The sequence below is a fragment of the Panthera leo genome, chromosome C1 (assembly GCF_018350215.1).
Source record: "Panthera leo isolate Ple1 chromosome C1, P.leo_Ple1_pat1.1, whole genome shotgun sequence".
NCBI classification, from domain to species: domain Eukaryota; kingdom Metazoa; phylum Chordata; class Mammalia; order Carnivora; family Felidae; genus Panthera; species Panthera leo.
The window spans coordinates 153153383-153174018 of record NC_056686.1 but is presented as its reverse complement, the minus strand read 5'-3'; the positions used below and the strand labels follow the sequence as shown (position 1 = coordinate 153174018).

The 20636-nt window shown below is 36.6% G+C and overlaps 1 protein-coding gene and 1 long non-coding RNA gene across 3 annotated transcripts in view; one reads left to right on the top strand and one right to left on the bottom strand.

Moving 5' to 3' along the window:
- SLC38A11 (solute carrier family 38 member 11) overlaps nt 1-953 on the top strand; it is a 55850-nt gene extending 54897 nt beyond the window's left edge. The window contains exon 12 of the mRNA XM_042948989.1: nt 660-953. Coding sequence (XP_042804923.1) covers nt 660-953 — 294 coding nt within the window. The remainder of the gene's footprint in view (nt 1-659) is intronic.
- The window catches only part of LOC122226191, a 37538-nt gene that overhangs the window by 2038 nt on the left and 14864 nt on the right, over nt 1-20636 (bottom strand). Inside the window, exon 5 of one of the 2 annotated variants that reach the window (XR_006205515.1) lies at nt 6462-8217. The exons of the other annotated variant lie outside the window; for it this stretch is intronic. This is a non-coding gene — a long non-coding RNA (uncharacterized LOC122226191). Of the gene's footprint in view, nt 1-6461; nt 8218-20636 lie in introns of those variants that run through there. 2 annotated transcript variants of the gene reach the window in all.

Below are 20636 nucleotides of genomic sequence, written 5' to 3'. Positions count from 1 at the left end.
TTACCCATAAGCTAATGTGGGGGAGGGTGAATGAGTCATAGTCATTTAGTTCTGTCAATTTTCTAGAGTAATTAACGTGTTTGGTTTTACTTGAAAGAGAATTTAGAAATGTTATTTCATGTTAAGTGCCCTCGGGTGATAGTTATCTTTTTTTATTCCAAGGGGCACCTACTTTCATACACAATGAAAAAAGAGGAAAGATAATATCCCCTACACACTTCCCAATAGTCCCCTCTTGTACACAAATGACAAATAGACCTCTCATATTTGAACAGCATAGTAAGTACTCAGTAATTTGAGATAATGAGTATAAGGAAATATGATGTGACTGAAAACATGGGATGTTTCAAGAGTTTGCCAGAAATTGACCTTGCCATCTGCTTTATTTTCTAAATTATTATTTTCTGATCATGTTTTTCTTAGTCTGATATACTATTATGTTATTTTACTATTCTCATTTGTAAACACATTATCAGAAAGGGGAAAACCTATTCCTAAGTCTCCCTTGGATTATTTTTCTTTCCTTTGTTTGATTCAACTAAACCTATTAAACTTTTAATATGTACAATGACAAATATATTTTGTAAATGTTTTTTTAAACCTGTCCAAGGAATGCTCCGTTCAGTAACATATTGTTATTTCTCGTTTTCAATATGCAGGGTGTGCTCTGTGCAGCTCCACTAATTTTTATCATTCCATCAGCATGCTATCTGAAACTCTCTGAAGAACCGAGGACACACTCAGATAAGATTATGGCCTGTGTCATGCTTCCTGTCGGTGCTGTGGTGATGGTTGTTGGGTTCGTCATGGCCATCACAAATCCTCAAGATTGCACCCACGGGCAGGAAATGTTCTACTGCTTTCCTGACAATTTCTCCCTCACAAACATCTCAGGTTCTCATTTTCAACTGACAACACAACCTTCCATTTTAAATATCAGTATCTTTCAATGAGTTGACTACTTTAAAAAGTATGTATGTTTTCATAGACTTCTAAACTGTAACATTCACACGTTTTTAGTCTGTGTACTACAAAATTATCATTTTGGCATTTATCAAGATTTGGTTTTCTTTAGTCTTTAGACCAATATAAAAGATAAAGAAGAAAAGAAAATTGTATTTTATTATTTTATTTTAAACAAAATAAAAAATTTTTTAATGACTCTGCTGCACTAATCTTAATTGCAGGAGGAAAAGTGAAGGCCTTGGCACTTGCTGCCATCCTCTCAAAGCATCATTCTTGTGTTTGATAGGGGAGCCAACATATTGCATTCCAAAATAAGTAGATGATTGTGGGTTGGAACTTTGCATACATATCCTTTACAAGAAAAAATCGTTGTGTGTTTTAAAGTTTACGGAATCGAAGAGAAAGGAAAGTGAAAACTACTGAAGGGAACAGATATCCCAAGAGCAAAGTGAACGTTTCCATTATAATTTCAACAGCATCCCTTGTTTAGAAGGGAGTGAATCCCTGGAGAAGTGAGTAAAGTTCTTCCTGTGTTAAGAAGCATGAATAATAGACTGTATAGAGCAAGATGTGTGAGGAATAAACATTACCTCTCAAGTTTGGATCCTGTGGGAATACAATAGTAGTGCCATTAAATAGATTATAAAATGGGGCGGGGGGGAATCCACAAGTTTCTCTGAGGCACAAGCCCAAGAGATGGGTTATGTGTCAGCTTTGGACCCGTTGATTTCAAGTACTGGTGAGAGTATACAACTGGAAGCTGAAATCGGAGACTAGACCCTTGCAAGAAGAATCGGGGCTACGGAAGAGGTTTTCTTACTCCTCAGTGATCCTCAGGGAGATTCTCAAGAGTGCTTGTTGACTGGATTTTCCTGAATAGACACTGAAATGGAGTTTGGCATGCAGGGTATTTATTAAGGATCATCACTAACAGAAGAGAGGAGGAATGCAGCATCAGGAGGGCAAGATGGAACTGTAGCACAGGCCAACAAAGCCTCCGCCAAGTCCATGGGGAAACTGGAGCATCTGTGGCCCTTCAAGACTTGTCCCTGTTCAGGTGAAATAGCCAAGTTGTAACACCACTGCCTCCATCGGTCCTTGAATGTGGGCACTCGTGGAGGACGAGCCCGTGGACTGGGAAGCTCTTGGCAGCTGAACAAACCCTACAGGAACTGAGAGTTGGGTGCTGTCTTTTGGTGGCTGGGGCACCACATGCTTCCTTGTAGGGGAACTGGTAGGCACAGCTGTGTCCTCCACAGCTGCCCTCAGTTTTTAATGAGGATTTTAAAATATCTTTTCATGAGGATTTCATATCTTCAAATCTATGACAATCTTTTAAAAGTAGTCAAACAAAATTTGGCCACCCTACACCAAATCGCCCCAAATTTTATTTCTCACTTTTTAATTTGTATTTCAAGTTGACAATACATGGCACTTTATTAACCATTGCCAAACAGAAAATACCACAAGCAGTGTTAATACACGATGTGTTTGTACAAATCTCAGTCACAAAACAAAAAATAACAAAACACAAAACAAAAACCCACAGGAAGTATATAACGGATAGTTTCACAGTAGTTTGAATAAAGAGGTGAGAGCTGAGTCATCATGTGATTCAGACTAAGACCTGTGGATAGCAAAGAAAGCTGTACTTTAGGCAAAACCATGCTCAGGCTTGGAGTATGATTTTTGCTTCAATAAAACATTATCCATGCCCCTCAATTAGTTTAAATGCTATGGGCTGTATAGCTTTTCTGTAGTTGACTTGTAGATTTGTTTTTCATAGTTGTTTAAGAATCATAAGGTTAAGTGGTATGTGCCTATTTTTAGATTGATACATGTTTTGGTAAAAAAATAAAATACTTTGATTCCATACTGAGGGAATATAAAAAATTTTTACAACAGTCTATCTCTGCATTACTCAAGACTGAGAAACACTGACCTACATAGTTATTAGATAAAGTCAGAAGAGATGAGATTCCAAGAGTGTACAAAGAGAAACACATCAAGGATAATGTAATTTAGCACTTAACCATCTATTATCTTGTTGTTTGGGTATTGCTTCAGATACCAAAAGTTAAATTAACCTTGATTCTTCAAGTAGGTTACAAAAAAAAACAAAAACAAAACACCCTCCTGGTAGGAACTGAGTATCGCATTAATGCCTAATCAATACTTTTTCTGTTTTTTTTGTTTTGTTTTGTTTTTGTTTTATTTTTATTCCTAATCAAATGTAGAACAAAACTGCCCTGATCCCAGTTATAGCTACATCTTTCTTTTTTTTTTTTAATGTTTTTTTTTTCCATTTATTTTTGAGAGAGAGACAGAGACAGAGGATGAGCAGGGGAAGCCAGAGGGAGACGGAGAAACAGAATCTGAAGCAGGCTCCAGGCTCTGAGCTATCAGCACAGAGCCCGACGCCGGGCTTGAACTTGTGAACCGTGAGATCATAACCTGAGCCAAAATCGGCCGCTTAACCATCTGAGCCACCCAGGCGCCCCACTACATCTTTCAAATTATGATAGAATAAATCTTTGAAACACATCTATTTTTTATTGCAATTATTTTTTGCAATTATTATATTGCAATATATATATGCAATATATTATATTGCAATTATAAATAAATTTATTTATTTGCAATTATTTATTGCAATTATTTTTTATTGCAAATATTCTATTTGCGAGAATACTTGTTTCTTCAGTTTGCTACCATGCAAAACTTTGAGAACTTACCCCCTTCTATTTTCTACCTCAATTTAATGAGAGATTTCTACTTAAACTCATTCCCTCCTTGCTACTTGTTGCCCCTAATACAGCAACTTGAGGACTTTAAACCAATTTCTCAGGTTATCACTATAATTGGAAGTATAAAGTGTTTCTTCATTTAAGAAATAAAGAAAGGGAATAGTATATTGACACACTAATGTAAACATCTAGTAATACGTTTCCTTTAAGAGTACAGATTGGATGGCACCTGTGTAATTTGCGAATTGGGTCCTTGTCCATGTTACAATTTATCATAGGATCTTTCATCTCAAGCTGACTTGAACCATCTTCAAGTATCAGCAGGGAGACCTCCTTGCCTCTATCTCCAATGGTGTCAAGCTGTAATGGTTGCCTCTTGTCTTTCCTAAAAGGACCCTGAAATCCAGGTTATACAACTAAGAAAACCCCCACTAGTCCTCTGCTGAAGACATACTGCTTACATCAGTTTAATTAAAGATTAATTTATCGGACAGAAGCGGTCCTCTTTCTGGTGTATCTGCTGCCATCTTCTCAGGAAAGCAGTATTAGTCTGGTTTGGGTTCAGTTTTGTTTTGTTTTTTGTTTTGTTTTTTAGCTGAGCTGGCCACTGACAGGTAACCCAAGAGTGGCTCAAGCATGGGCCAGCCAGTGATCTTGGGGTGGGATGCTCATAAATACTAACTGTGGTAAGGGCAATAATTAGCTACACCAATCAGATAAGCTTCTTTAGGAATTTATACTTATTCTGAAAAGTGTATAAAGAATTTGCCCTGATGACAGAGCAAACATGCAGAATGGATGAGAGACACCATGAGTTAGGGAACCACATAGACTGGGACAGAGAAACGAGCATATTCTCTGGAACAGTGGTTCTCAAACTTTAACATGTGTCTGAATCCCTTGGAGGACTAATTGAAACACAGATTGCTGGGACCCACCTTCAGAGTTTCTGGTTCAGTGCTCTGGGGTGAGGCCTGAGAATGTGCATTTCTGAAAAGTTCCCAGGTGGTGCTGCTGCTGTTGGTTCAAAGATCACATTTGAATATTGTTGGAGGTTGGACATAAGAGAGATGCTAGATGGTACCATCTGTTTAGAGGCTGGGCAAAATACAAGCAAGAAGTAGAAATGCTGTGCTGGAGCTCAGGGAGAAAACTGAGGCTAGAGACAGAGGGAGGAAAGCTACTGGCACATATTAAATGTCCTTATCCTTTGTTTCTTTGAAAAATCATTTAGAGAAGCTTACAGAGGGAAGAGGAGAAACCAAGACTGTAAGATTAGTGAAGAGTAATGACAAGAGAGGGGAGGAGAGTTAACAACAAAGAAGAAAACAGAGATTACAGTCTAAAGTCAACACAGCTGCAGTGGTTAAGCTGAAAGCCTGGTGTGGAGCCTACAGGCATTCAGAGAAGGTTGCCTGAGCTTCATAGGAAGAAAAGAAGGAAGGAAATATTCCAGTTCCTTGAAAGTACACCAAGTTTTCCTAGGACTAAACTCTCAGTGGAATGTCTTACTTGGAAAATTACATAGGGAACACAAGTATAACTGGGCTGGACTCATAACATCATGCAGATAAAGAATTCCTGTAGTAGTGTTGTATAGGACACTTCTAATAATCATTCCACTAATGTTTGCTCATCCACAATAAAGATTATCGGTAAATTTAGTTTTGGAGTTTTTATTATATTATTCATTTATAAAAATATGCTAAGTGCTCTATGAAAACATACACACACACACACACACACGCACACAGATTTAGTCTGTCCATTTCTAACTTCCACCTGATTCTGGATTCTGATCCTTATCAACTCACACTAGACTAATGCCACAGCCTCTTAAATAAGTATTTGCCTGTGGTTTCTTTTCCATTCAAGGTGATCACTCTGAGAATCATCGTATTAAACTGACATTATTACACTGATGTTTAATAACACCACTTGCTCAAAATCTTTCCATGGAACTCTTGTGGTTATAGAATAAAGTACAAACTCCAAACTCCAGCCTGTATTCAAAACTTTCATAATATGGCCTCAACATGGCATTCTGGTCTTTTGTTCCATGAACCACAGGAAGGGACTCTTTAGTCTAACATAACTAACACATTCCTTTACACTAAAATTGATCTTTGCCACTTTTGCCCCTAAATTCTTGGCATTCTCTCACCTGAATATTCAACCCCTCCCTCTCATCAAAATTCTATCAATTCTTTGATCTTCTCCCTGTTCTATACCTGACAACTTTAGCTGCAAATCAGTTCTTCCTCCTTTGGAATTCTGTGATTCTTATATTTATGTTGCATGAGGAAAGCCCCTCTCTCTGTCTAGCCAGACTGAAAGCTAGTTGAGGACCAACAGTGTGCTTTAAAGCTTGTTTTTATTCTTCATATCTCATGGCAAGGAGACTTGAATATAGTAAACACAAGTATTTGAAGTGAGATTGATGGCGTAAAAGGGAAAATGGTTAATTATACCATATGTATTATTTTATTGAATTTTTTCCGGCTATAAGGATTGTCATATAAAGTAAAGTAGCATTTTAATGTGATGTAGTCATTCATCTACCAAGCTGGTTTAAATAATTGAGTTGGGTTTCTTGTTTTGCTTTATTATGCACAGAACCTACAGAGAAATTATTTGGGATAGTCATAAAAGGACTCTTCAAGTAAATACCAATCAGCACATCTTTTCACTCGTTTTTGACAGCTAACTAAACATTTACTTGTATCTTTCTTAATTATAAGCTCTTTAAGACCTAAGACCATGTCACATTTAGTTTTCTTTTTTTGCCACTGTATGCTCATTTTTTACTCATGCCTGATAAATATTTAATTATTTGAATTTATCTAATTTATACATATCTACTTCCATTTTATAACCCATCAAGAAAACTTACATTAACCCCTTTATTTAATATTATTCCTAAATTTAATATTTAATGTTATTCCTCATGGTGTCTCTCATCCATTCTGCATGTTTGCTGTGTCATCAGGGCAACAACAACTAAGTGTCAAAACTTTAAACCAAATATGTTTATGATTTAGGTACAATTATCACCTTGCCTAATCTCAGCAAATAGCTCAGTAATTGTATAGAGCACTGAAAACAAGAGGTGGTTTAGGAACACAGACAAAATTTAAGAACACTTTGGGCAACTATCAGTTTGAGTTTTAAGTTTGAAAGGCTTTGGAAATGTTTATATCCAAGACAGTGGCAGCTGTGTATTTATCATTTTTAAATTTTGTTTTGCCAGAGGACAAGGCCAATTCCAGAAAAACAAACCCAGCCCAGGCTTCTTAGAGTCAGGTCCCATTGTAAAACAACATTGTTCTTTAATCTTTACGTTCTGAAGGAGAAAAGAATAAAGCATACACACACACACACACACACACACACAGCAAAGAAAAATTACTTTATCCCAGAACAGCAGTCTTTGGAGGACTTCTGACTTTTCTTACACAAGTTTGCATTCTTGTAAAGTCTTAAAGAGAATTTTCCAAGTTACAACTTTTAACTATTGTTCCTCCTTGTACAAAATGTAGATAAGCTGGAAGTTGAGTAATATAACCTTGGGTTTTATGTGCTCTGTGTCTCAGTGCGTTTTAGAATGAATTTAGATTTAAAAAGTTGTAAGAATAGACAAGGGAAGGAAATTACCTTTAAACGTTTGGAAAAATAGGGCTTAGAAAACCCTGGGTTTTATAGAAGGGGCTGCTTGATTGGATAAACACAATGGGAGAGGCTCTTTTTTCTAGAAGACAATCTGACCTTTTAAAGCAGACATTTCCTTATGTATACGTACCCTGTGATTTATATTCTGAATTGCATTTCTGGTGACTTTGCTCTCCATAAAAAGAGAAGCCCAGAAGACTTCTGCCTTGCATAAAATTCAAATGTGGGTTCATGGCTTTAAATAGGAGCTGTCTATCCAAATGGGTAACAGAAGGTTGACCACTATGGTTTCCCAACAAAGTTAACCCACATGGCTTAAAGTTGTTCCCCCTGAAGGCCTCTACTTTGTGTCTTCAGCCATTGTAATTTTTCACCTCAACACCAGTACTATTCTCCAAACAACAGCTGTGTGTCTGCCCACTTCTTTTACACTCTGGATAAATCTGGCCTTTCAGAATTACATTAGAGCAGGCCTAGCAGTAGTGGGTGGATAATCATCTGCTTTATAAATGAGGAAAATCTGAAAAGTTTCTCTATTCATTTTCTCAAATATCTTCTATGAAATGATACCAAGGCATCTGACATATTGTTGATGGCTTTTCAGTGTTTAGAACAGAGTCATTCCTTAACACTGGGGATAAGTGAAAGGATCCAGAATAACAATTAGGAAGAGTAGCTCTAAACTTTAAGGGTAGCTCATGAGAATGCTGCCCTCCACACTTCTCTCCACCTCCCTGAATTCCAGCAGAACTTCAGATTTTTCCCAAATGCCTCCTCTTCTGAAAAGTCTTCCCAGTCTTCTCCGGCAGACCATAGCTTTTCTTCTTCTGCAAAACTAAGGGTATATATCTGATGGTTAATAGAAGGAACAATCCAGTGTAAATTAGAACTTTCTAATAATTAAGAGTTCACTAATGTTGGCATGGGCTACTCTGGGACTTGGTGAGCCTTCTGTGACTGAGACAACTTGGAGGCTGGAAAAACAATTGCCTGTAATGTCACAGGGGCAGTTCACTGCTGAATAAAAACTGAACTTGATGATCTGCTCGTCAAGGTGTCCTCTAATGCTGAGCCTCTAGGTACTGCCTTGTGTTCTCTGCTGTTCTTGAAATTTTTCATTATTTATTTTTGCAACTCATTTAATTTTTTTCTAGATAAGTATTAAACAGATTAAGAGTGGCAATCTTTTGATTCCTTTTCAGTGCTTAGACCACCTTGTACAAAATAATTGTTAAAAAAGAAACTTACGAATTGAACCATGAGAGCTAGTTTTGAAGGGAGGACAACCTGGAGACAATAAACCAGATATAGAACAGCACCTAAGCACCACATTTCTAGGGATCAGGTCCCACTGAAGGATGGGAGCTCACAGGAAGTTAGAGCAATTCGTCAGCAACTTCACTTATTCTATCATTAGGTCAATGTAGAGATTATTGCTGCCATTGCTGACCAGCATGCAAAAACCGTTCTCATTCTCTTCCTTCTTGTCACCATTCCCGATTTTCCACTTACAAGAAAGATATTTGCAGGAAACACTACACAGAATGCTTAATAATTGTGGCAAATAGATCCATAAGTTCTTTAATTGCCCCGCTTTGATTGGAGGAAGTTCCATAAAAGCAGAATAGAACCCAATCACAGACAAGATAAACACAAATGTATTAAGCCCATAATGGGGTTCACAGATGTGCAGTATCTACTGTTGATTAAGAACTAGGAGGTGGTTATACTGCTTTGCCCTGAGAAGTATGGTTTATGGATCAGCAGCATGGGCATTACATGGGGGCTCTTTAGAAATACAGCATTTCAGGCTCCACTTCAAACTGACTGAAGCAGCATCTGCATTGTAACAGCCCAAGGTTGTTCATGTTCAAGTTTGAGAAGCACTAATGTACCAGGCCTTGTCTTTTGGGAGGGGGGCTCATCAGAATCCACTAGGAAAATTAAAGAGAAAAACAACCCCTGGAGAATCTGTTATGCCCAAACAAGGGCTTCCATTACTCACGAGAATTGTGGTAACACATTTCTTGGGGTTTGGGGAGGAAAAGTGACTGTAAATCATGATCCATGGCTATAACACTAAAGCCCGTTTCTGTGTATTGTGTTTTCTCCCAGTCATGCAATCAAAAATGAGGTTTTTTTCCCAACACTGTCTAAAATTGAAACAAACTAGTCATACCTTTTCTTTAGATAAAAATTGCAATTTCTTTTTAACTATGATAAAAACAATATTACAAATGAAAAATTTTAAGGCATCCTGTTGACTTCTAGCTTGTGTGTAAAAAGCCCTAATGAATAAGTCAGAAAGTTTCTACCATGGGAATGTGCTTTGAATTTATGGTCATATCTGGGAGGTAGAGAGCAGAAAGGACTACCACTGCATTAAATATTTAAAGCCTGAACATAGCAATTATATTTAAATGCATGGAGAGGATAACTTAAGAGATAAATGTATGAAAGTCACCAAAAATATTCCTTATGTCACTTCTAGATTAAATGTTTGATTAAACAAAATATTCACTATCTTAAGACACATTCTCCAATGAAGAACAGCTTAAAATACATTTTTCCTTAATAAAGATGAACCTGTATTTACTTTAACATTTTTTTAACATTTTTAACGTTTTTATTTTTGAGAGAGAGAGAGACTGAGCGCGAGCAGGGGAGGGGCAAAGAGCGAGGGAGACACAGAATCCAAAGAAGGCTCCAGGCTCTGAGCTGTTAGCACAGAACCCGATGTGGGGCTTGAACTCATGAACCACGAGATCATGACCTGAGACAAAGTCAGATGCTTAACCGACTGTGTCACCCAGGCACCCCACTTTGTTAACATTGAAAATTTAAGGAGGGGCACCTGGGTGGCCCAGTTGGTTAGTTTGCTGACTCTTTTTTTTTTTTTAATTTTTTTTTTCAACGTTTTTTATTTATTTTTGGGACAGAGAGAGACAGAGCATAAACGGGGGAGGGGCAGAGAGAGAGGGAGACACAGAATCGGAAACAGGCTCCAGGCTCCGAGCCATCAGCCCAGAGCCCGACGTGGGGCTCGAACTCACGGACCGCGAGATCGTGACCTGGCTGAAGTCGGACGCTTAACCGACTGCGCCACCCAGGGGCCCCAGTTTGCTGACTCTTGATTTCAGCTCACAGTTCATGGGATCTCACAGTTCATGGGATCAAGCCTGTGTCTGGCTCTGTGCTGACAGCGTGGAGCCTGCTTAGGATGCTCTCTTTGCCTCTCTCTCTGCCCCTCCCTCACTAGTGCAGGAGTGCTCTCTCTCTTTTTCTCAAAATAAATTAAATAAATAAATAAATAATGAAAAAAAGTATGCTCTATTTTGAAGCAAACAATAACTGAGTAATATAATTTAATTTAAATTCAGGGAGGGTCTGGTATTCAGAGAATGGAGAATATTTCTCATTCTAACTGCAAGAACTCTTGACTACAAGGGTGAGCCACAAAAAGCCCTTATCTAAGTGGCAGCCACCTGGGTTTCCTCAGTCATCAGCGTGAGAAGGCAGGAAGTCTGGGTCCAAAGTTAGAAGGATGAATCTCAACTTTGTCCTTATTCATGTAAGAAAGTGATTTAACCTTTTTTTTTTTTTTTTTTTAAATAGGCCTCACACCCAGTGCAGAGCCCAATGCTGGGCTTGAACTCACATCCCTGATATCAAGATCTGAGCTAAGATCAAGAGTCAGATGCTTAACCAACTGAGTCACCTGGGTACTACAATTTAACCTTTTTGACCCTCACTTTTCTTATTTATAAAATGAAGAAATCATTATATAGTAGGTTTCTGTGAGAATTTTTCTTAGGCTTATTGATAATGTGTATTACTATATGTACTATATTGCATTTACTTATTTTCTCTCATTGTGGTTTTTTATTTTATTGGATGAAATGATATCATGCCTTTATAAATAATGTATGAACTAACTTTAAAAATTTGGTATTTAACTTTTAATTTTGGTAATCATTATTTTACCAAACAAGTTTTTCATTCTATATAGCCAAATATTTTGTTTTTAAGGTTTTTCAATAGTTTTCATAAAAGTCATTCTTCAGCTCAAGAAAGGTAATACTTTACAAAACTAATCTTCTAGATTTGAATTATAATATGCTCATCTTTTAAAGTATTTTTGTTACAAAATTATAAAGCGCAAATTGTAAATAAAAATATTTTGGTTTTGCTAACATTTTGTTATATTATTGTTAATATTTAGTCTATTACCTTTCAGTCATTTTCTATGTAGATTGTGTCCAAAACTGGAACAATGCTATTGTGACATGATAAGAAATATATATTTGGTCTCTGCCTCCAGTTCCTGACACAGAGCTCCTAAAACACTCATATTTTCTTTGAAGTGATAGAGATGCTATGAGCATCTTTTGTTTTAATATTTGGTCTTTAGCCCAGATTCCTGGTCCAAAGGCTTTTAGACCCTTGGAATCTCTGGGGTGATAAGAGACTTCATATGCTAATGAATGATGGGGTAGTTAGTGGTTCCTAGATAGCTTTGGGGAACTCTTCCCCCAAATAGTTGTCTGTTCACCTGCAACTATTGTTGTAGGAGGGTTGTTCACCAGAAAGACCAAGGCCTAAGTAGAAGGTTGAACCTCTGGGGAGGGGAAATAGGCTGGATTTAATCACCAATGATTTAATCAATTATTCCTAAGTTATGGAACTTCCATAGAAACTCTAAACAACAAGATTCAAAGTGCTCCCTGGCTTGGCTAAACATGCCTGGAGAGGGTGCGGAAGCTCTGTGCTGTCCACCATCCTGAATACCTTGCCTATGCATCTCTTCCATTTGGCTGTTCCTGAGTTCTATCTTTCGTAATAAACCATTATTAGTGAGTAAACTGTTCCTGACATCTGTGAGCTATTCTAGCAAGTTATCTAATCTGAGGAGGGGATTATGGGAACCCCTGATCTATAACTGGTCAGTTAGCAATATGAGAGCTCTGGACGTGTGACTGGCATCTGAAGCGGGGGCAGTGTGTGGGGACTGAGCCCTTAATTTGGGAGATCTGATGCCATCTCCAGGTAGATAGTGTCAGGATTGAATTGAATTGTAGCACATCCAGCAGGCATCAGAGAATTGGTCGGGGGAGGGGAGGACGGGGGGGAAACCTCACACGTTTGGTGACAGGGAAGTTTTGATGTCAGAGAAATAGGCTTTCCTTTATAAAGTTTGGTGTCGAATTTTTTTATATGTAATATTATGAGCATTTTCACTTGAGATTAAAAGTTTTCATGGTAGATAGATTTTTAACTGCTGCATAATATTCCGCTTTATATATGTTCCATAATAATTCTCCTGTTGGTCTGTTTTTAAGATATTTCTCATTTTTATCATAAATAACATCAATGAACATTCTTAATGTGACTATTTATGCCATATTTCATTACATTCTTATGATAAATTCCTAGGAATAGAATTAAAAAATGGAAGAGCATAAACACATTTAAGGCACCTGTTTGTTACCACAAATCTAACACCTACATGAGCTATACTAATTCAAAATTTCACAAGTTTTTGTGAAGGTCTATTTACCACACATTAACACTGAATATTACTCTTTAAACAAACTAGCCATCAGAGACTAGCTCTTTTAGTTTTAAATGTTTATTTATTTTTGAGAGACAGAGAGAGGGAGAGAGAGCAAGAGGGGCAGAGAGAGATGGGGACAGAGGATCTGAAGCAGGCTCTATGCAGACAGCACAGGCTCCAACTCACAAACCAAGAGACCATGACCTGAGCCAAGCCGGACACTTAACAGACTGAGCCACCCAGGTGCCAGAGAGGAGCTCTTCTAAATGACTTTAGAACACAGTATTTTGACTGTACATCCCTAGAAAGATGTACTTTACAAAGATGTACTTTACAGACCAAAAATATTTTTTAGCCCTACATGTTTATATAATCCTATTGATTATATTTGTGGCAGCTATGGGCATTGTTATTCCAAGGTTACTACGTGGATATTGTGACTCCAGACAAGTAAGCAGTTATAACGACGTTCATAAGAATCAGGATTTTGGACATTATATCAATAACATTTTGTAAAATTCCTGTGGTCCTAAAATTGAATTAAAAATATATGCCTCAATTTGAAAGTATTTTATCTTAAAAGAATTTAAAACTTATTTCCTGGCTCTGTCCATTGTAAAGACCTAGAAGTAATGACCAATACATAACATATTGAGCACAGCAATATAAAACTGTAGTCTCCATATACCATTCCCACTAAAAGGAATAAGGGCTCCTTGGAAAAATGTCTCAATGCAGAAGTGGAACATAAATGTGCAAGCTAAGAATGGAGCATGATTTGATAACAGAAAACAAAGTAACAGAACCTTCAAAAGAACTTGGAAGTCAACTTGAAGAGGTTTGTTTTTTTTTTTCCTTTGGTCAAAGATGGGACAACATGAGCATCAATCAGGATAATAATAGGAGTGGTTTAAAATAAAAGAAAGGATAAGAAACATATGATTCTCTCAATAGATGCAGAAAAAGCATCTGACAAAATACAGCACGTTTTGTTGATAAAAATCCTCAAAAAAGTAGGGGTAGAGGGAACATACCTCAACATTATAAAGGCCATATACGAAAGACCCACAGCTAATATCCTTCTTAATGGGGAAAAACTGAGAGCTTTCCCTCTACAGTCAGGAATGTCCATTCTCACCATTGTTATTTAACATAGTACTAAAAGTCCTAGCCTCAGCATTCAGACGAAAGAAAGAAAGAAAGAAAGAAAGAAAGAAAGAAAGAAAAGAAAAGAGAAAAGAAAATGAAAGAAGAGAAAAGGAAAGAAAGGAAAGGAAAGGAAAGGCATCCAAATCAGCAAGGAAGAAATCAAACTTTCACTATTCTCAGATGACATTATACTCTATGTAGAAAACCTGAAAGGCTCCACCAAAATATTTCTAGAACTGATAACAGGAATTCAACAAAGTCATAGGATACAAAATCAATGTACAGAATTCTGTTGCATTTCTGTACAGCAATAATGAAGCAGCAGAAAGAGAAATCAAGGAATTGATTGATCCATTTTACAATTGCAACAAAACTATAAGATGCCTATGAATAAACCTAACTAAAGAGGTGAAAGAGCTGTACTCTAAAAACTATAGAACACTTATGAAAAAAATTGAAGAGGGCACAAAGAAATGGGAAAACATTCCATGCTCATAGTCTGAAAGGACAAATATTGTTAAAATGTCTATACTACCCAAAGCAATCTACACATTTAAATGCAATCTCTATCAAAACACCAACAGCATTTTTCACAGAGCTAGAACAAACAATTGAAAATTTGTATAGGACCACAAAAGACCCCAAATAGTCAAAGCGATCTTGAAAAAGAAAAGCAAAGCTGGAGGCATCACAATTCCAGATTTCAAGTGAGATTACAAAGCTGTAGTCATAAAAACAGTATGGTGCTGGCACAAAAACAGAAATATAGATTAATGAAACAGAATTGAAAACCAAGAAATGGACCCACAACTATGTCATCAACTAATTTTTGATGAATCAGGAAAGAATACCCACTGGAAAAAAGTTTCTTCAACAAATGGTATTGGGAAAACTGGACAGTAACATGCAGAAGAATGAAACTGGACCACTTTTTTTATACCATACACAAAAATAAATTCAAAATGGATGAAAGACCTAAATGTGAGGCAGAAAACCACCAAAATCCTGGAGGAGAAAACAGGCAGCAACCTCTTTGACCGTGGCCATAGCAACTTCATCCTAGACACATTGCCTTAGGCAGGAGAAACATAAGCAAAAATGAATTATTGGGACTTCATAAAGATAAAAATCTTCTTCGCAGCAAAGGAAACAATCAACAAAATTAAAAGGCAAACTACAGAATGGGAGAAGATATTTGCAAATGACATATCTGATAAATGGTTAGCATCCAAAATCTATAAAGAACTTATCAAATGCAACACCCCCAAACCCCAAGTAATCCAGTTAAAAAATGAGAAGACATGAACAGACATTTTTCCAAAGAAGACAATCAGATGGCTAACAGACACAGGAAAAGATGCTCAACATCACTCATCATCAAGGAAACACAAATCAAAACTACAATGTGATACCACCTCACACCTGTCTGAATGGCTAAAATTAATAACACAGAAAACAACAGATATTTGCAAGGATGTGGAGAAAGGGGAACTCTCTTGCACTGTTGATGGAAACTCATGCAGCCACTATGGAAAACAGTATGGAGGTTCCTCAAAAAGTTAAAAACTTTTTAACTTTAAGAACTACCCAAGATCCAGCAACTGTACCACTAGGTATTTACCCAAAATACTGGATACAAAAATACTGACTCGAAGGGACACATGCACCACAATGTTTATAGCAGCATTATTGACAACAGCCAAATTAGGGAAAGAGCCCAAGTGTCCACTGACTGATGAATAAAGAAGATGCGGTATGTATGTGTGTCTGTGTGTGTATATTATATATATGGAATATTACTCAGCCATAAAAAAGAATGAAATCTTGCTATTTGCAATGACGTGGATGGAGTTAGAGTGTATTATGCTAAGCAAAGTCAGTCAGTCAGAGAAAGACAAATACCATATGATTTCACTCATGTGAAATTTAATAAACAAAACTGATGAACATAGGGGAAGGGAGAGAAAGAAAAAGAGGGAAGGCAAACCATAACAGCCTCTTAACTATAGAAAACAAACTAAGGGTTGTTGGAGGCAGAGGTGGGCAGGGCAATGGGTTAAATGGGTGATGGGTATTAAGAAGGGCACATACGATGAGCGCTGGGTGTTATATGTAAGTGATGAATCACTGAATTCTACTCCTGAAACCAATATTACACTATATGTTAACTAACTAGAATTTAAATAAAAACTTGAAAGAAACAAAAATATTAAAAAAATAAATAAATAAGTAATTAAATAAATCCTGTTTGTGTTCAATAAAAAAAACACACAAAAACTCATTTATCATCTTTGGAGTACTGGAAAGAATGAATGTATTATTTGATAACTAATAAGCAAGGAGGAAATCGAGTACTTTTGTAGTCTTTCCTTTACAACCTGTATTACTGGATAACCAAAGAATTGGTGGGAGAAAGTTTCTCTTTATTACAGTATTTCAAATAATAAATGAAAAGGGAATGATCTAATTAAAATATCACCATTTTATGACCTCTAATTAATGAATAAATGCAAGCAGTTATCATCAATAGTGCTAACATTACAAAAAGAGATAACCTGATATTGTTGATCAGCAATGGAAAACCACAGTCCCACCTACCTAGTGGTCAAAAAATAAAAAATAAAAATATAAGTGAACCTGAATTATCAAGCCTCTAAATCTAACTTCTAATTTTTAGAAAAGAAAAAGACAGAGAAACCTATTAAATGATATCATTGGAATGCAACTGGCAACATTCAGACTATGGAAAATTCTACAGAGCAAAGGACTTAGTTTCTTCAACAAACTGTAAAAATGAAAACCCCAGGGAGAGAAGGAGGGAATGAAAGGGAGGAGGAGGAAAGACAGAGAAGAAAACTGATTAACAGAATCTGAAGATTCTTCAGTTTGTACTGTACTTCTTTTTTTACAGATACACACTGAAGTATTTATGGGTGAAATAATATCTGAGATTTGCTTTCAAAATAATCTGTCAGGTAAAATTGGAAGTAGATGCAGGTATAAGTGAAACAAGATTGTCCAAATGTGACAATTTTTGTATAAATGGGTGATGGTGACATGGGCCTTTATTATCCTAATCTCTCCTTTTGTATGTGGTTGACATTGTCCACAATGAAAATATCTTAAAAATGGGGCACCTGGGTGGCTCAGTCAGTTGAACACCTGACTTTGGCTCAGGTCATGATCTTGTGTTCATGGGTTCAAGCCACACATATGACAGCTCAGAGCCTGCTTTGGATTCTGTGTCTCCCTCTCTCTCTGCCCCTCTCCTGTTCGTGCTCTGTCTCTCTCTCTCTCAAAAAATAAAATGATATGTTAAAAAAAATTGAAAAAAAATCTTAAAAAAGAACAAAACACTCTTGGAGTGGAGAGGAGGGGAGAAGGAGTGAATCTAATCACAAATATCCTTTCAGGCCCACAGAGAAGAAATTGTATAGCTTGAACTTTCTGAACTACTTTTTGAGCATTTAAAAAAAAAATGTGTAAGCTTGTAATCTTCTGGTCCTTGTGAGAAAAATGTTATCCTTGAGGAAACATGTGTATCCACCTTAAAGAATAGTATAAGACAATGAAGATAGCTCTTAGGAATTCAAATGATACTTATTAATGATACTTACTTTCTTGGGTGCAGAAATGAAGTAGAAGTGAAAATACCATCATCAAATATTCTCCTTTCTTAGCTCTCTAGTGTCTCTTTTTTAATGTTAAAAAAAATAGTTCACTAGAATACAGACTAAGTCAGCTTATCCTCTATGTTGAAGACTTACAATTATTATCTGCTGTGAAATTTTTTAATATAAACAGTTTGCCCATATTCAAATCAACTAAAAGACACAGAGCCTCCAAATGGGGTGCTCAAAATAAGGCACAAATAGAAGTCTCTCCTCAATGGGTTCCCTCCAACACTTGCTTTGAATATGTTTCTGGGTATTCACAAAGCAGGACAGGTGCCCTCAAGATCACACAGAGACCATCACGGTCTTTTGTTTTTCCCACTTTTTCTTCCCAGCTATACCCAGTCTTGTGCTGTCCCCAGAAACACAGCATCCTCAGGATGCATTAACATACACAGAGCCATAGACTGAAACATTTGAGAAGGATCTAAATCTCTGTTATAGTGTGAGAAAATTTCAGAATACAAATTATTTAGTTCTGAGGTAATTTGCAAATATACAATCACACATTCCTCAGTTAACTTGGCCCAGGTTTAAAGCCTTAGTTAAACAGTCTGTTCTTGGATGGTTTCACTTGTATTGCCCCCGGAAGGCAGCTGTTCCCACCTTTGGCCTTGACTCAGGGTCACTGTCCTTTTTTGCTAGGCAAACCATCACCTCAGGCCTCCCCCAAGTTTTACTCTACAGATTTTCTGAGCCTCCGGAGAGCCAGGCTCCTTTCCAGCCTGGGGCCTAATTCAAGTTCTCTGCACTCACATGGAAAATGTTCTGGCAGCTCCAGATGCAAGCTGAGAATTTTCTGACCAACATTCCTCTGGAGTCTGGGCAATGGCAGTTTACCTGATCTAAACATCCTCCTTAATGAATATGCTCTGCATATCTTATAATTATTTTACGTTTTTCCTCTCCTTCCTATGCTTCAAATTTTCGAAAACCATCTATCATCCTCTTTTTTCTACTCCTTATCACATACACCTAAGGGCTTCCTATCACCACTCTCCACTCTAACTTCCAATCACAGCTTCCATGAAAGTGCCCAAGCTCTAAATGTATCCTGGGACTTGTAAACTCTGCCTCACAGTTGAACCCTTATCACACTTTGGCCCAGCAAAAAATGGAGAATCACATTTCCCAACTTAAATGAAGATCTGTGACCAGGCATGGGTAGCAAACACCCCTGGGGACCACCCAGGCCCTTAGATCCTCCCTTCAGAGGACTGACCTTGAACTGCTAGAGCCCCTTCTACTCCTGTTCTTTGCACAGAGAACCGTAAGTGCTTGAGAGGCACTATATTCCTGGAAAAAACCCATAGCCAAATACTGACTTGTGTGGGAGTTTGACAGCCCAGACTTTGCCTCAAGGTGGGACATGTCTGAGATGTAATTTATGTTCCTGAGTACCCAGTGGAATCAGTCTGAGGCTCAGAAATCACTTGAAATTTCTCTCTTGCTCATTTTCTTCCCCCTTTTCAATATTGCTTCCTCCACTCCCTTACCTGCTTCTCCTGAGAGCAATTCCTTAATAAATCCTGAATGTTTATATAGGAATCTTTATCTCAGGGTCACTTCTGGAGAATTCAACCTAAGAACCCATGCCATAGAAACATTTAATTAGGCAACGCCTAAACATTAATTAGGCAATGCCCTGAATTAGGCAAAACTGAATATTCCAGATTTACCAAAATTTGTACCTCAGTACTAGCTGAAAACTTTAGAAATAAAATTATTCCCCACTAATTTTTTACAGTGTATATTTTCTTTGGTCATGTGCCTAATTTTCATATTAAGAATAAAAAATTAGGAGTGTGTATATGTTTAGTATAAAATGCCAAGAACAAAGGAAGGACTTAATTTATCTTAAAAAGCAGCCTGAATACAATCTTTTGACTTGTATCTTTGCTCCCAAACGCTATGGATTATTTTTTGTAACCACGTTTCAGAAATACGATCACTTCCAAAAGCCATTGCAAACAATTGGCTTTTGGTTTTCCAAGTTTATGATGTAACATTTAAATATAAATATGTATATAAAATTTTGTATTTTGAATTTTTCATGGAATATTATATCCTCAAAGTTTTTTCATGTTACAAACATATTTTCAGATACATCAAAATCACATTAATGATACATTTTTATGGTGAATATATTCACTTTAATTTTACTTTTTCCAATTTTTTTCAATTATGAATATAAATACATCATAAACATTTTAAAACTATATAAAAACTCTGGAAGGAAACAAACCAAAATATTATATTTATATTGAAGTATCCTTCTTTTTTTCTTCTTGTCTATATTTTTGAGATTATTGTCAAAAGAATATTCTATTTTTATAATGACACATTTTAAAACAATATAGCCAATATAATCAAAGAAAATAGCAAAATTTCTTAAAATATGTAAGCTTACATAATTTTTATTGATTTCCCAGTACACCCACTCTAGCCCATAAAGAAAATTTAAAGTATGGTTGTTTATATTGAAAATCACAAGCTATGCTTCCTCCACCTAGTAGATGGTCTGATCCTGGAACACAACTCATATTTGCTAAATAAATGATGTTTTATGGTTAAAAATAGCTTTTATTTCACTTAGTGTTCATTAACGGATTAGGCAAGATATTTCACAACGAGTAACACTAGCTGAGGCAGGCTTTTTGGTACTTATATTACATATAGAAATTCAAAATTTATATTCACACACAAAAACCCTTAATAAAAAAAAGGAACATCTACTCACATGAACATATTGAACATTAAACAAAAATACAATACAAGAATTTCATATTTGTCTCCTGTAAATGCAAACATTAATGTGGTAATTATTTGTTTGAGATTTACATTTATTGTTATAATCTCACTATCATTTCAAATATT